General features: G+C 44.4%; 2 protein-coding genes across 5 annotated transcripts; one reads left to right on the top strand and one right to left on the bottom strand.

Moving 5' to 3' along the window:
• Nucleotides 1-228: 228 nt before the first annotated feature.
• On the top strand, nucleotides 229-6,493 carry LOC100546964 (cis-aconitate decarboxylase-like). Of its 2 annotated transcripts, XM_010715317.4 has the most exons (6): nucleotides 229-336; nucleotides 927-981; nucleotides 3,343-3,530; nucleotides 3,692-3,784; nucleotides 4,065-4,270; nucleotides 5,040-6,493. In XM_010715317.4, exons 1-6 carry the CDS (start codon nucleotides 316-318, stop codon nucleotides 5,956-5,958), a joined length of 1,482 nt encoding a protein of 493 aa, XP_010713619.2. In that variant the 5' UTR covers nucleotides 229-315; the 3' UTR covers nucleotides 5,959-6,493. The 2 variants fall into 2 exon arrangements, with proteins under 2 accessions (XP_010713619.2, XP_019473782.2); XM_019618237.3 differs by lacking the exons at nucleotides 229-336; nucleotides 927-981 and adding an exon at nucleotides 1,063-2,000.
• A 1,586-nt stretch (nucleotides 6,494-8,079) lies between these two features.
• Nucleotides 8,080-12,790, bottom strand: GLOD5 (glyoxalase domain containing 5). Of its 3 annotated transcripts, XM_085230636.1 has the most exons (5): nucleotides 12,642-12,790; nucleotides 11,207-11,357; nucleotides 9,571-9,726; nucleotides 9,268-9,377; nucleotides 8,080-8,364 (listed from the first exon to the last, which is right to left on the bottom strand). In XM_085230636.1, the coding sequence occupies exons 2-5, from the start codon at nucleotides 11,348-11,350 to the stop codon at nucleotides 8,358-8,360; spliced, it is 417 nt and encodes a 138-aa protein (XP_085086762.1). In that variant the 5' UTR covers nucleotides 11,351-11,357; nucleotides 12,642-12,790; the 3' UTR covers nucleotides 8,080-8,357. The 3 variants fall into 3 exon arrangements, with proteins under 3 accessions (XP_085086762.1, XP_085086761.1, XP_010713618.1); XM_085230635.1 differs by having other exon boundaries at nucleotides 8,080-9,377; XM_010715316.4 differs by having other exon boundaries at nucleotides 8,080-9,377; nucleotides 11,207-11,377; nucleotides 12,642-12,786.
• Nucleotides 12,791-13,303: the final 513 nt, after the last annotated feature.

Raw genomic sequence — 13,303 nt, forward strand, 5'->3', positions numbered from 1 at the left:
TTTGTCAGTTATTGTCCTAAATCTTTTATTATTTCCTGAAACCAAAGGGGTTTCCCTTCTGTTTAGCACAGAAAAACCACCCCTCCTCATCAATTCCCCCCACCCTCTTAATCCCCAGAGGCTGATGTCATCTCACTTGAAATTCAGTTGCAAAAAAAAAAAAAAAAAAAAAAAAAAACACCAACAAAAAGCAAATTGCCTTTCAGAAGCATATATAAACCCTGACACCAAAGCACCTTTCAGACAAATACCTCTCCTAGCCCTCGAATAGAGCAGTGCAGAGCTGGGCATTAAGAGCTGGGAGCAGCCACCGGAATGGTCTTCTTAACTTTGCAGGTAAATACTATTTTGTGTACAAAACTTATCCATCTCCGATCTTTCCTTTCTCACTTTAAGGAGGTCTTGTCGCTTTCCGGGCAGTTCCCAGAGTGGTCAAAATTGTCATGGCATTAAATGGGAACCTGCCCCAATATTGACAAAACCAGACGGTTTTCACAGACACTTTATTCACATTTACTAACCCCTTCCTTCCATGGCTGTTACTTTTATACATCCCAAATGTGTTCTGCATGGTGCTGTGGTGGGGTTGCTGTTTTTGGGATGTGCTGTGCGGTTCTGTCTCCTCCTGCCCACTCGGAGCTGGTCCTGCTCACGGCTGCAGGAGGATCCCATGGCAGATCTGCTTGTCTGTGTGCCCCTTCCACTGCACTGCTCGATTTCCCTGGCTGTTCTTGGCACCCCTACCGGGCTGAGCTTTGGAAAATATTTTTTTTTCTCCTTTAAATATGTCAGCTCTGAAAGTGAGCTTTATCCGCTCATTTGATCTGTGTCTTCCACTGCCATGTTAGAGGCACAACCAGTAAAACGGCTCCGAAAAAGTTCAGGCAGCTTGGGTGACAAATGATCTTTCTCTGTCTTTACTCTAGAGATCTCAGAAGTTCCTGGGAAGCTCCCGGCAAGTGCATAAAACTGCTGCTCACGGTTTGTATCTGTATTTTTTAAAGAGCATCTCAAGATAATTGTGTACTTACTAAGTATACTGAGCTAATCCTCTCAAATTCTTGGAAGATGAAGTGTGCTTGGGGGGGTCTCATTACACTGATTATTGCCCTGAGTGGAACAAATGATAAAAATGTTGATTACTAGCCCTGTGCTTAAATGGAGACTTTAACTGGCTGAGAACCAGACTTTCCAAATTCTTACACTTTGGCCATAAATTGAAGAAATTTGAATTGTAGCTGTCATTGCATAGATTCCTAACTCCTGTGTTTTCTCTTACATCTTTCTCACATCTGACCTTGCTCTTAGCGTTACTTGAAGAGATTCTCTGATTACTTTCCCTGTCTCACAGCTGCATACAGCTTCCCTCTTCAGACAAATTGAGCATGGCTGAGCGGTGCAGCCCTTTGGTCTGTTATAAATGTTGCTTATTAACTTCAATTTGAATGAGTTCTTAATGAAATAAATGCAATTTGTGGCACTTCAGACACTTGAAGCAACAGAAATAATAATCTATGCAAATCCATTTGCTCTCAGAGAGTTTTACTAGAACAGAGTCTTATTTTTTAATTCAGTTCTGCAGTAGGGCTGTCATAGCGGGATGAAAACACTGCTGTCATTAAGTGTCTTTAATTGAAGGGTTAAAAAATATCACTACTACAGTGAAAAGAGTAATTGATTACAGTAAAACAGCAAACAACATTTCATGGGTGCAGCGCAATTCCGGCAGGTTTTCCTCCAGCCTCTCCAATCCAATTGGAGTTCACAGTTTCCCCCTCCTCAAGGGCGTTGGTGCTCCCATTTGCAGTGTAAGGGAGATGCCCACAGGGAGGGCACTGATTTGGTCTGCAGAAGGGTTTTCAAACTGCTGAGTGGTACAGATTCCTATAGTGATCCATTCTGCAGAGCTGCAGCAAGGGGTGATTTTTTTTCCGTGAGTCACAGCAATGATGACATTCTCAGCTGTGTTTACAAGTGGATTTCAGACTCCCCGGCTCTAGGTGAGTCCAAACACCATTGCAAGCAAACTGTGAGTCAGTAGTCATGACATTTAAGAATGAATGCATCCTAGTGAAATTAGGGAATGGTCATTTTGTCTAATTGGGAAAATTTCTGTTTAAAAAATATAGTGTCATGTGTACTTGTTGATTTTGATGATGTTTCCTTTTAGGTGTTGAAAGAAAGAGTTTTTATTTTCTCGATTTGCTCATCTTGACTTTTTCATGTATTGGTTTCATTTGGTTTAATTTGTCTTTTATTTGTATATATGCATCTACTATACCAGCACTCACATTTATAAATACATATATATGGAGTTGAAATCATGCAAATACTAGCTATAGTGAATTTTATAGTTTTCCTACTCTCATGTGAGCCTCTCATAATGATATTGTAGATTATAGTGGATCATAATAACTGTAACTCTATAAATTCATCAAAACAAAGCAATTTGTCACTGAAATAAAAATGGTTCCAAATTGGATATTTTCCATAGAAATGTTACACCTCTAAAGACCTGGAAATGGTGACTTGCAAGTATAAAGGTGCCAATAGTCAGTGCTATCTGCCCAGATCTACCTTACAGGTCATAAATACAGACACTAACTTTTCCGTGGGAAGCTGAATGTGTTCCTTCCTATCTAACAGCAAAGGTATTTTCAGAGATGGAGATAAACTTCCCCTTGAATAGCAATCTCAGGTGATCTTCTGGTTTAATGCCCTTCTGAAACAGAGGCTATAAATCCTCTGATACGTTGAGCCGAATAATGAAAGGATATACAAAGGAATTTTTCTCTTTAAGCACTAGCATCCTTTTCAGTCCATAGGGCTTAAGAACTTTGCTTGCTGGCTGAGTCCAGGCTCCTCACTCCTCGCAGGACCAAGCTTATTGAAAAATCCAGGCTTGGGGTCTAATGCTGCTTGGCAAAAATAATGGAAGCTATAGCACATAATTGGGACGAAGTTTAGGCTTTATTTTATGTGATGAGCTCTCAATGGGTTCTACTGGTAATGCAGCAGGGCACCTGCTCTGCCTTTTTGGCAGACACAGGGATACGTTGACATGTCTGGGGGTACTGACACCCCTGAAAGATGGCTGCTTGAAGCCCAAGTGGGGGGATGTGTTTGAAGCCTGGATGTCCTTCACTTGTACATCCTTGAAACTACATGAGGAGCAACCCAGAGCTGCAGCTATGTGACCCAAGGGATATTCTGGCCACATCCTGCACTCTCCACCTGTCTTTCCTCTTCATTAATTTCAGTAAGACCAAAAGGTGAAGAGCTGTGAGCTGTCATTACATGTCCCATAGACTTTTAACCCTCTCCTCTCTTTTGGTGCTGCAGTGGTGGCCAGGAGTGCTCCAGAGGAGACCGTGACCAGCAGCTTTGCCTCCTTCATCCACGCAGTCCGACCTGAGCACCTGTCCAAGATAGTCCGTCACAGAAGCAAGAGGATGATCCTTGACAGCATTGGCGTTGGCCTTGTGGGCAGCACGACCCATGTGTTTGATATTGCTCTGAAGTACTGCCTGGTAGGAGCAGCTTCATATTACTGTGTATTTATGTGGCCCCCACTGTGACCCCATCAGCACAGCCATGACCTTATTTTATGGATACTAGGACTTGGCCTTGCAGGAGGGCATCATACAATCCCTTCTTCACTCAAGATCTAATCTGAATCTCCTTTTCACAGGAGCTGTACTCTTCAGTTGCTGTGAGCAATGTCTATGGCAAGCCTGGTATGAAGCTGTCCCCGACTCTGGCTGCGTTCACTAATGGTGTTGCGGTAAGGCAGGCTTTTCCAGGAGAAACTCTGCTTTGCAGTGCCTTCAAAACACTTATTAGTATTACAGGAAGACGCCTAGGTGCTTTGGAGGGACAATGGAGGCCAAGAAGTCGTGGTTGGCTCTGTAGAATTGCAAGCTGTTTTTAGAGGGGAATAACCAGCAACCATAGGGATCTCTGCATGACAGGTGGAAGTTGCTGTAGCCTCATTGATATTAGCAAGGATCCCTTCAGCTCTCACCCACCCCACTATCATGTTCTTATCTACATTTGTCTGACAGACTCACTCCATGGACTTTGATGATACCTGGCACCCTGCTACTCACCCATCAGGGGCTGTTCTTCCAGCTCTCCTGGCAGCTTCTCAGATGCTACCTCCAAACTCCAAACCCAATGGCCTGGATTTCCTGCTGGCATTTAATGTCGGCTTGGAAGTGCAAGGAAGGCTCATGCATTTCTCCACTGAGGCTCACAATATTCCCAAAAGGTAAATCTTTTTGTTCACCTAGTAGACTGGTGTGAGTGGTAAGAGGTAGAGCATAGCGTAGTAATTTCAGGAACAAAAACAAGTATAAGCATGCGACTTATCTTCCTGTGGTAGCTCATGCAGCTTTACAAGCTCAGTGCCACTGTACCAAGCCCTCTGGGGAAATGTCCAGGTCTCAAACAAAAGCAGAGGTCAACCATATTTCCCTAAAGACTCAACATGGCCACTAAGAGTGAGCATGGGAAGAGGGTTGGTTAATGTTCATGGGCTTGCTCAGGGTTTTAAAATGCCACTCTAAGACCATCTGAACTCAAGATGAGGATAAAGTTCTGCTGAGAGCTCAATGCCAGGGCTGACGAGGCACCACTTATCTCATGTTCATTTGGTGAACTTCAATGATCTTTCCCCCAAAATAACCACCAAGACGACTGAGAATCTGGTGCAGTCCCAGGGAGAACATCAACCAGGACATGTTGCCATTGGGCATGTTGCATAAGGACACTTTATTTGTATGGAAGGGTGAAATTTAGGGTGAAAATTTAGCAATATGGGCACAAGTCATGCCACCTCTTAGGGAGAACAGAAAAAAAACAAAAAACCTTCTGGGGATGGAAACTTCTTTCTCCAGTGAAGTTTCAAGCAGATGCTTAGTCTGCATATGGCTAAATATTGAGTCAGCTGAACCCCATCCACCACAGATCCATGAGAGATTTCCACTGGCTGATTTCCACTGACACTTCCATGCTTATACCTGCAATTTCCCCTTCAGGTTCCACCCTCCTTCAGTAGTTGGTACCATGGGCAGTGCTGCAGCCACTGCAAAGCTGCTGTCTCTCAGCATGACCCAGTGTACCCATGCCTTGGGCATCGCTGCTTCGCTTGCAGGAGCACCCATGGCAAATGCTGCCACACAAGCCAAGCCATTGCATATTGGGAATGCCACCCGCCTGGGCTTTGAAGCAGCACTGCTGGCTGCCCGAGGAATGGAAGCTAACCCTTTCATTCTGGATGATATCTCTGGTTGCTCTGGATTCAGTGCTTTTTACAGCATCTATCAACCCAGACCACTGTCCACACCAAGTGAGCACCATGAGTTCCTCTTGGAGAAGCAGGATATTGCTTTCAAGCGATTCCCAGCCCACCTGGGGATGCACTGGGTGGTGGATGCTGCCTTGTCCGTTCGGAACCTCTTCATCAACTATGCAGGGTCCTTCTCTCCCTCTTTGATCCGTACCATTGTGCTGAAGATCCCAGTGTCAAAGTACATCAATAGGCCTTTCCCCAACTCAGAACACGAGGCCAGACACTCCTTCCAGTTCAATGCCTGTACAGCCCTGTTGGATGGAGAAGTGAGCCTCAGCTCCTTCACAGAGAGCAGCATCCACCGGCAGGAGCTGAGGGAACTGCTCCACAAAGTGGTAGTGGAGCACCCTGAAGATAATGTGGCTAACTTTGACAAAATGTACGGAGAGGTGGCAGTGCTCCTGAAGAGTGGGGATGTCCTGACAGGCAAATGTGACACTTTTTATGGGCACTGGAGGAAGCCTCTCAGCAGGGAATCACTCCTGAAGAAGTTTCGATCCAATGCCTCTCATGTGCTTCCAGAAGAAAAGGTAGAAACCATCATCTCTATGGTGGACAATCTGGAGAACCTGTCAGATAGCTCTCATCTGGCCTGTAGCCTGTGAAAGAATGCATTTTTGACAAGGGATTTATCTCAGAGAAACTGATTCCTTTCTTTGTTGGTGCTTTACTATTCTTTCCCAATAATAGGAAAGTTCTTATCCCTTGAAGACAAAGTAGATGCATTAGTATCAAAGAAGTCCATGAGACAAAAAGTGTGTTTGTGTAATTAGTACACAGATTAAATTTGACTCAGTTGTTTCTGAGTAGCTGAAAGCTGACTACAGATGCCAAAAACTCCCATGGATATCTATGAAAATCCTGGGGTATTATCTTGAAGCTGGTTCCCTACAAAGGAGAGTCCAGATATTTTTAAAGCTGTGTTCAAGGTTATTTTTGTATAGAATGCCTAACTGCTGAGTCTGGGAAGAGGAGAAGAGGAGGACACTCAGCCGCAAAATGTGTGCTTTCCTTAATGCTCCTCTGAGCACTTTTTGGATCATGATTAGATAGTTGTACTGGACAGATGAAAAACCTATCAGAGTTACTGTAAACAGCCCTGCCTGCAAAACTCTCAAGCAGAGAAGGATTTTTTTTTTTTTCCAGCAAAACCTTCCAATATGTCCAACCCTTAGGAAGTTGTTGTCAATTCTCTATGTAGAAGGAATGGTTAAATGACTCTCAAAGCCTCTATGTCTTATCTGAATGAAACGCAGCCAATTGAGGAATCCTACATTAGTCCTATATTTACATCCTACACTTCCTGCATGGTGATCATAGGGCTGTGACACATCATCCCTCCTGGGTTTGGACAGATCACCCAGGCAATTATCAGAGCTAGCTTTCCAGAGGTCATCTTTGTAGTCAGTGAAGAGATGGGCCACTCTGGATTGTCAGTTGGGTACAAGCGTGCTGTGACTCACATTCGGAATTTCCTATTTCTCTTCCCTGACAGGGGTGAAAACATAAAGAGGAAACCCCTAAATCATCTTTCTAGCTGTGGTAAAATCTGTGACTTGTACTCCTGAATAACGATTCACTGAAAGAATTCTTATATTTAGTTCTTTTTGAGAAGCAAGATGGAGAACTATGCAATATTCCTATGCACATCAAACAAATACTGTGACTGCTTATCTAAAGGACTTGTTTCCAGTATGATCATGATGTAGATACAGAACCTGCTGGGAAATTCAGAGTTGTCTTCTGCTGAGAGGACTGAGATGGGACTAGACAGGCAAGAAGGAATGTGGGCTGGTTCGTTTTTATCTTGCTAGTAGTGGACTCTGCAAAGAACTTCCAAGCCAGAAGAAAATATTTGCCCAACTGATGTAATCCATTCATAATGTAATCCTCTCATACTGTCTAGCATAGTTACTCTGAGTCTTTCTAAATAAAGAAATGAATTCTTTTTTTTTATTATTATTATTACTGCATAAAAATCTAATGCCACATTATGTAGTCTTTCAGCTTTAATTCAAACATATACAATAGAATGGCTTTGAAATAAAAGGGGAAAGCAACAGAGGCTAGCAGAGGTTAGGACAGGATGAGTTGAAGCTGAGATCATTGATTGTCAACAGTCTTCAGTCTGAGACGAATTGGTCTGTAGATACTATGGGCAAGTTTGTTTGACACCGAGGATAATTCAGTTATTAATATGACACAAACAACATTTATAACTTCTTCTCCCAGCTGAGTAGGAAAATATCCTTTGCCCTTCCTTCTATTGCTGTTCCAAGAAAAAGTACACTTAAATAAAATTAAGAAAAGGAGACCTTTCTTCACAAACATATCCACAGTCGCAAGCTCAGTGAAATAAACACTTCCAGCACAGAGCCAGGAAGGTCATCTGCTAGCAAGCAGTCACTGAGGACAATCTCAGGCCCAAAGTGAATGGGGCTGGGCTGGAACAAGAGCCTGGGCAGGGAGAAGCTGGGGAGCCGGGGCCGGTAGGAGCGACGCTTCCTGGCAGTCGTCAGCACCCTGGAGAGCGGCCGCGGCCCCGGGGCTCCCAGACCGAGGTCCCCGTTCCCAGCTTCCCATCCCCAGGGGTCCCCTTTTGCTCTCCGCGGCCAAAGCAAAGGGTGAGTTTCCATATCCCATGGGAAAGCTTATCGTTCATTCCCACAGGTGATTTGATCCGAACTGCAAGCTGCCTTCTCTCCTGCCACTGACACTGACACAAGTTTTGGGTAATGAGAAGCATTGCATTTATTAAGATTTGGGTTTTTTTTCCACCATGGACTTCACAGGATATACCATCAGAATTTTTTTTTTTTTTCAAAAGCTCAATTCGCGGATTATTTCAATTATAGAGGTGATTTTGAATATAGAGGTCAGAGAAGTTCACTCTGTCTTCCAGCACTATCTCCTTGATGATAACGTTACTACCGCAGTGTGGCCATCTGAGGAACTGCTCTCCTTGAAAAACGCCAAGTAACCCCTTCTTGTTCTTTTATGCTTTTCAATAACTGAAGGAATTAAAGAAAGAAGGAAACTCAGATAGTGACAGTCTTAGACAACCAGGCTGGGCTGAAAGTGGAGCCAATTTAGAATTTCTTTGCCTGATACCACTGTTCCCTTAGCACCCTCTTTCTCCCTCAGCTAGATTTTGCAGGGACTTGAAAAGTGACAGGATTCTGTTCATGTGGGATGGGAGAAATCAGCAATGAGATGTCTAGCGTTACACATCCTCCTCTCCATCAGCAGCCACTTCACTGCTAATTTCTCCCATCCCAGATTAACAGAATTCTGTCACTTTTCAAGTATTAATGCAAAGTTGAGTATGACACACAGATCTTCAGTCTTGTGAGCAATTTGTATGTCAGACACTGGATCTCAGTCCTCAGTTCCTAGATAGACACATCTTCTAGCAAAGACATGAAATCTCAACCGATGTTGATTTATAAAAGTAGGAGGGTATATTTAGGTTAAATATAAGAAAAAAGATTTTTCAGTGAGGGCGGTGAGGCATTACAACAGGTTGTCTAGTGATGTAGTTGATGCCCCATGCCTAGAAACTTTCAGAGTGAGGCTGGGTAAGGCCCTGGGCAATCTGATCTAGCTGTGATGTACCTGTTCATTGCTGTGGAGTTGGACTAGATGGCCTTCAGAGGTCCCTTCCAATTCTAAGGATTCTATGATTCTGTGATTCTGTGATTCATATCCAGAGGTAAGGTCTCAGCAAGCCAGAGCTGATCTTGTCTTGAGAAAGCTCTCATGCAGTTCTATGTTTCTAGCTGGGAGTTGAGCCTTGTTCTAAGTTTACAAAATTAATGCTGACACCTGCATCAGGCTTCCAACTGGGACTTGGGCAGAGAATGGGTCATGGTTAGGATTCCCTTCCACTGGCTTCACTCTTATCTGTGATGTACCTAGAAACTTCAATCAGATTCTCATCAGGGTCTCGGAAGTATACAGATGTTATTGGACCCACAGCACCAGTCCTGGCCACGGGACCTTCTTCAATGTTCACTCCACAAACCTGGGAGGAAAAATAAAAGCAGGGTTTTAATGCTCCAGGGAATTTTAAAAGATTCCAGTCTTGCAAATCTGAGTTGTTGCGTGAGAAAATTCTGACATTCCCCAAAGCAAGACCTTAGAAGTGTCACTTGTGAGGCTCCAGCTTAGTGCCTCCCAGGTTTACAAGGATTTGTGTTACTCTGAGCCTTCCTTACCTTCAGATGACCCAGGAGATGGTCCAGGGATGTCTCTGTGATAAGGCAGATATCTGCAGAGCCAGGGACTGGGCATCGAGCTTTAGGTTCAAACTCCTTCCCAACTTCATGCAGGTTAAACTTCTGGTTGCCAAAACGTAAAGCTTTGCGATTTCCCTGTCCCCAAGTAAAAGAATCAATCTCCAATGAGACTTCCTGGATTGGAAGCTTTTAGTATCCCCTCAGCTGTGTAGTCTTGAAAGTCCTGGGGACTTGGTTGTAATGCTGATAACTTTGGGCCCTTGATGTGGCAGCTCAAGGCAAGAAGTGGCTGCTGCAAGGCTCCAAAACATCCCTCCAGGTGCAGTGACCCGATAAAGTCCCCTGGCCACATGTAACTACTTCCAAGATCTGATGGTACAAGTGCTCAGTTTTGGGAATCCTGCCTGTAGGACAGGCAGGATAGTAATAATAATAATAATAATAATGGTAATGCACATTTTGAGAACAGCAGTGTGAACAAAATTGAGGCACTCAGAAGACACTGAGGTTTGAGCACCTCTTTTCTTTGCAGATGGTCAAGATTTCTGCAAGCTTGCAAAGCAACTGAGTGCCAAGCTCTATGGAAATGCAAAAGCAGTGAGTTGCTATTTGTGCCATCTGAAAAACAAATCATTGCTCACTGCAGTCCTGGAATGTAAATGGAACTGATTTTAAGAGGCCTGATGGAGCAGGAGACAATGAAATAGGTTTTGGAGTTAATGAGGTGCAATGGATATGGTCAAAACATGTCAAATTGCCCTATGATTTGGTAAGAGATGCATTGGTGTTGTTTTGAAAATGTTAGCTATCCTGTCTTAAGCTTGCCAGTGGATCCCCAGCACATGAAGGATTCAGAGCTGTTGGAAAGGTTAAACAGAAGGCTCATGAAGATGATCAAAGTTCTAGAGCACTTCTCCTATGAAGACAGGCTGAGGGATCTGCACTTGTTTAGCCTGGAAAAGAGAAGGCTCCAGGGAGACCTCACTGCAGCCTTCCAGTACTTAGAGGGAGCTCATAAGCAAGAGGGGGACTAACTTTTTGCCCGGTATAATAATGATAAGACAATGGGAAATGGTTTTAAAATAAAAGAGGGGAAATTTAGGTCAGATGTTAGGAAGAAATTCTATACTTAGAGGGTAGTGAGGCACTGAGACAGGGTGCCCAAAGAAATTGTGGATACCCCATCCCTGGAGGTGCTCAAGGCCAGGGGCAGCCTGAGCTGGTTGGGGGAAGCCAGCCCATGGCAGAAGGTTGGAACTGGGTGGGCTTAAAGATGCCTTCCAACCCAACCATTCTGTGATTCCAAAGAAGCTTTGTGAGTTTAAGTGGCCTTCTTCAGTCTTAGATATTGTTTTTCAATAACAATTTCTCCTTTTCTTTGGGGGGGGGGGAGGGGGTCACTTTGGCTCCTTCTGCAGTGTGATTTGAATTTTTCTTTGACTCAGCTTGACTCTACTGAAACTCGGGATTTAATGGCCTGTATCTTGTGCTGGTTTTACCATCCCCACACTATGGAAATGACCCATATCCCCCGTTAGAACCACAGGGACCAGGCACCAGTGCAGGACTGCAACTCCAAGCCCCGGAGACCCAAGGCTTGCTTGGCCCCTGTTACCTTGAAAGTCACCACCTCCATGCCCAGGACTTTGGAATAAAAGGCAACAGTGTCCTCAATGCTCTTAACAGTCAACACAAGGTGGTCCAGGTGCTGGATGAAACACGGGGGTGGATTCATACTCTTCTCCTTCCAGGACATCATTTCAGAACTGGGAACAGAGTGCAAAACCTGTTAGAAAATGAAGGTTAGGAACATCCAGCTGCTTAGGGAAATGATCCAGGCAGCTGTGAACTGAACCATGAATGGAGCACAAATGGGTTTTCTTCTGGCCTGCAGGTGGCACAAGTACAGAAGCAATAAATTCTCTACTCTAGAAGGGGCTCAGACCCCTGCTTAGCTCTGGTAGGATATGTCAGATCCCCTGGCTGGCATCACATCTGGAGAACTAGCTTGATCACTTCATTTATGGCTGAGCTCCCCAAGAACTCTGTGTGCACTAGCGATGGACCATGTGTATGAAACTTCCCTCCCACCCTCTCTGGAGTCTTCTTCAGAGACTGGGAACATCTTCGCACCACACTGTGGAAAATAAATGGATTTAGCTCTGACAGCTTGATTAAGTATTTGAGGGATGAGAAATTTTAATTTTGTTTCAGTTTGGGTTGATTTTACCTGTAGAAAACCAAGCTGTGGAAACTAGGAGAGTTGTGACAATAACAAATGGAGTCAAGTTACCTTTAAATCACTAACAACTTACCTACATTTATTTCTCTCTCAAAAAGCCAAATCCTGACACAAATGACAATTCACTTTTCTGAGACCCTCATTACATTCCCCATCTACACCACTGTGCAAGGAAATCCCAAATCTCCTGCTGCCTCTCAGGGAAGTAAATTGGTGGCAAATAAACCTGTTAACACGAAGGAGCGCCAAGAAGCACAAATTAGGAAAATAAGCCACAACATTGACCCCTTTTTGCCTTGTTTTTTGCCTTCAAACTCATTCCAGCAGCAAGCAGTACATGAAGCTGATACCAGAGGTTCATGGAGATGCAGCGTGCAGATATGGGGAATTCAACAGCCTTGACTGGCAATGGAACTTGGCTTATTCTTTTATGCTGAGTTCATGTCATCTGGCATTGCCCGTCTGTAGCAGAGTGCATGGGAAGTGGCTGACAAAGCCTGGCTGACAGTATAAAACCAGTCACACTTCACCAGGACATCTCACCCCTGCAGTCACAGGAACTCATTGTACTTCTTGTCACAGATGGCGTTTAGTCGTTAACAACCTCACCTCCAATCTACCTGGACTCTGAACCTCCACCAAAGCACTTTCCTCCCAGCAGGTTCTCCTGGGTGCTCCTCAGCTGCATGAGCTCTTTTGTCCCAGCTGCAGCAAACTTCCCCAAGACTTTCCTGTCCCTTGTGAGCTACAACCTTGTTGGCCCCTCAGCAAACACAAGGGAACCGGGCTGCAAAAAGAGGCTGAGTACCTGAAGGAGAGGCAGAGAGCTGGGTGAGCCGGTGCTGGATTTACGACTGTCCTTTTCCTGCTGCCTGGAGCTGAGCAGTGCGAGGAGACACGTCACAGGAGAAAGGGGAAGACAATTAAAAAAAAAAAAAAAGTGCTTGGAAACAGGAACTCTGAGCACTGCTCCCTATAGAGCTGTACTTTGACCTGAAGGTTGGGAAACAACAACCACACAGACTTGCTTGAAGTATCTGGAGTATTTAACAACTTGCCTTTCCCTTTGGTAGGGAAAGCTGTGTTCATGTGCTAAATTCAAGCACACTATTGAGCTTGGAGCTCAGACTGGGGTGACATACTGCTAATAATACAGTAAGAATGTTCCTAGAGAAGTCATGGCAAGCAGCTACAGCAGCCTCCTTTCCCTGCCTCTGCCTCCAGGATTATTTTATATCATTCAGTGTGCTAAGGTCTTACACCCTGTGAGACATTAGCTTTCTCAGGGAGTACTGCAAGCTCCCATGTGCTCCCAGCTGGTAAATGAATCTCTGAGCTAAAGGTGTAATGCTACCAGCCAGCGTAGAGCAACAAGCAATAGCAAAGCAGCCTAAGGGTGAAGTGCACAGCTTTGGACACATTTTTGGACACATCTTTGTGCAAGCAGACTTGTCCAAAGGGGACCTCTAT

This window comes from Meleagris gallopavo, chromosome 9, assembly GCF_905368555.1.
Source record: "Meleagris gallopavo chromosome 9, MGAL_WU_HG_1.1, whole genome shotgun sequence".
NCBI lineage: Eukaryota > Metazoa > Chordata > Aves > Galliformes > Phasianidae > Meleagris > Meleagris gallopavo.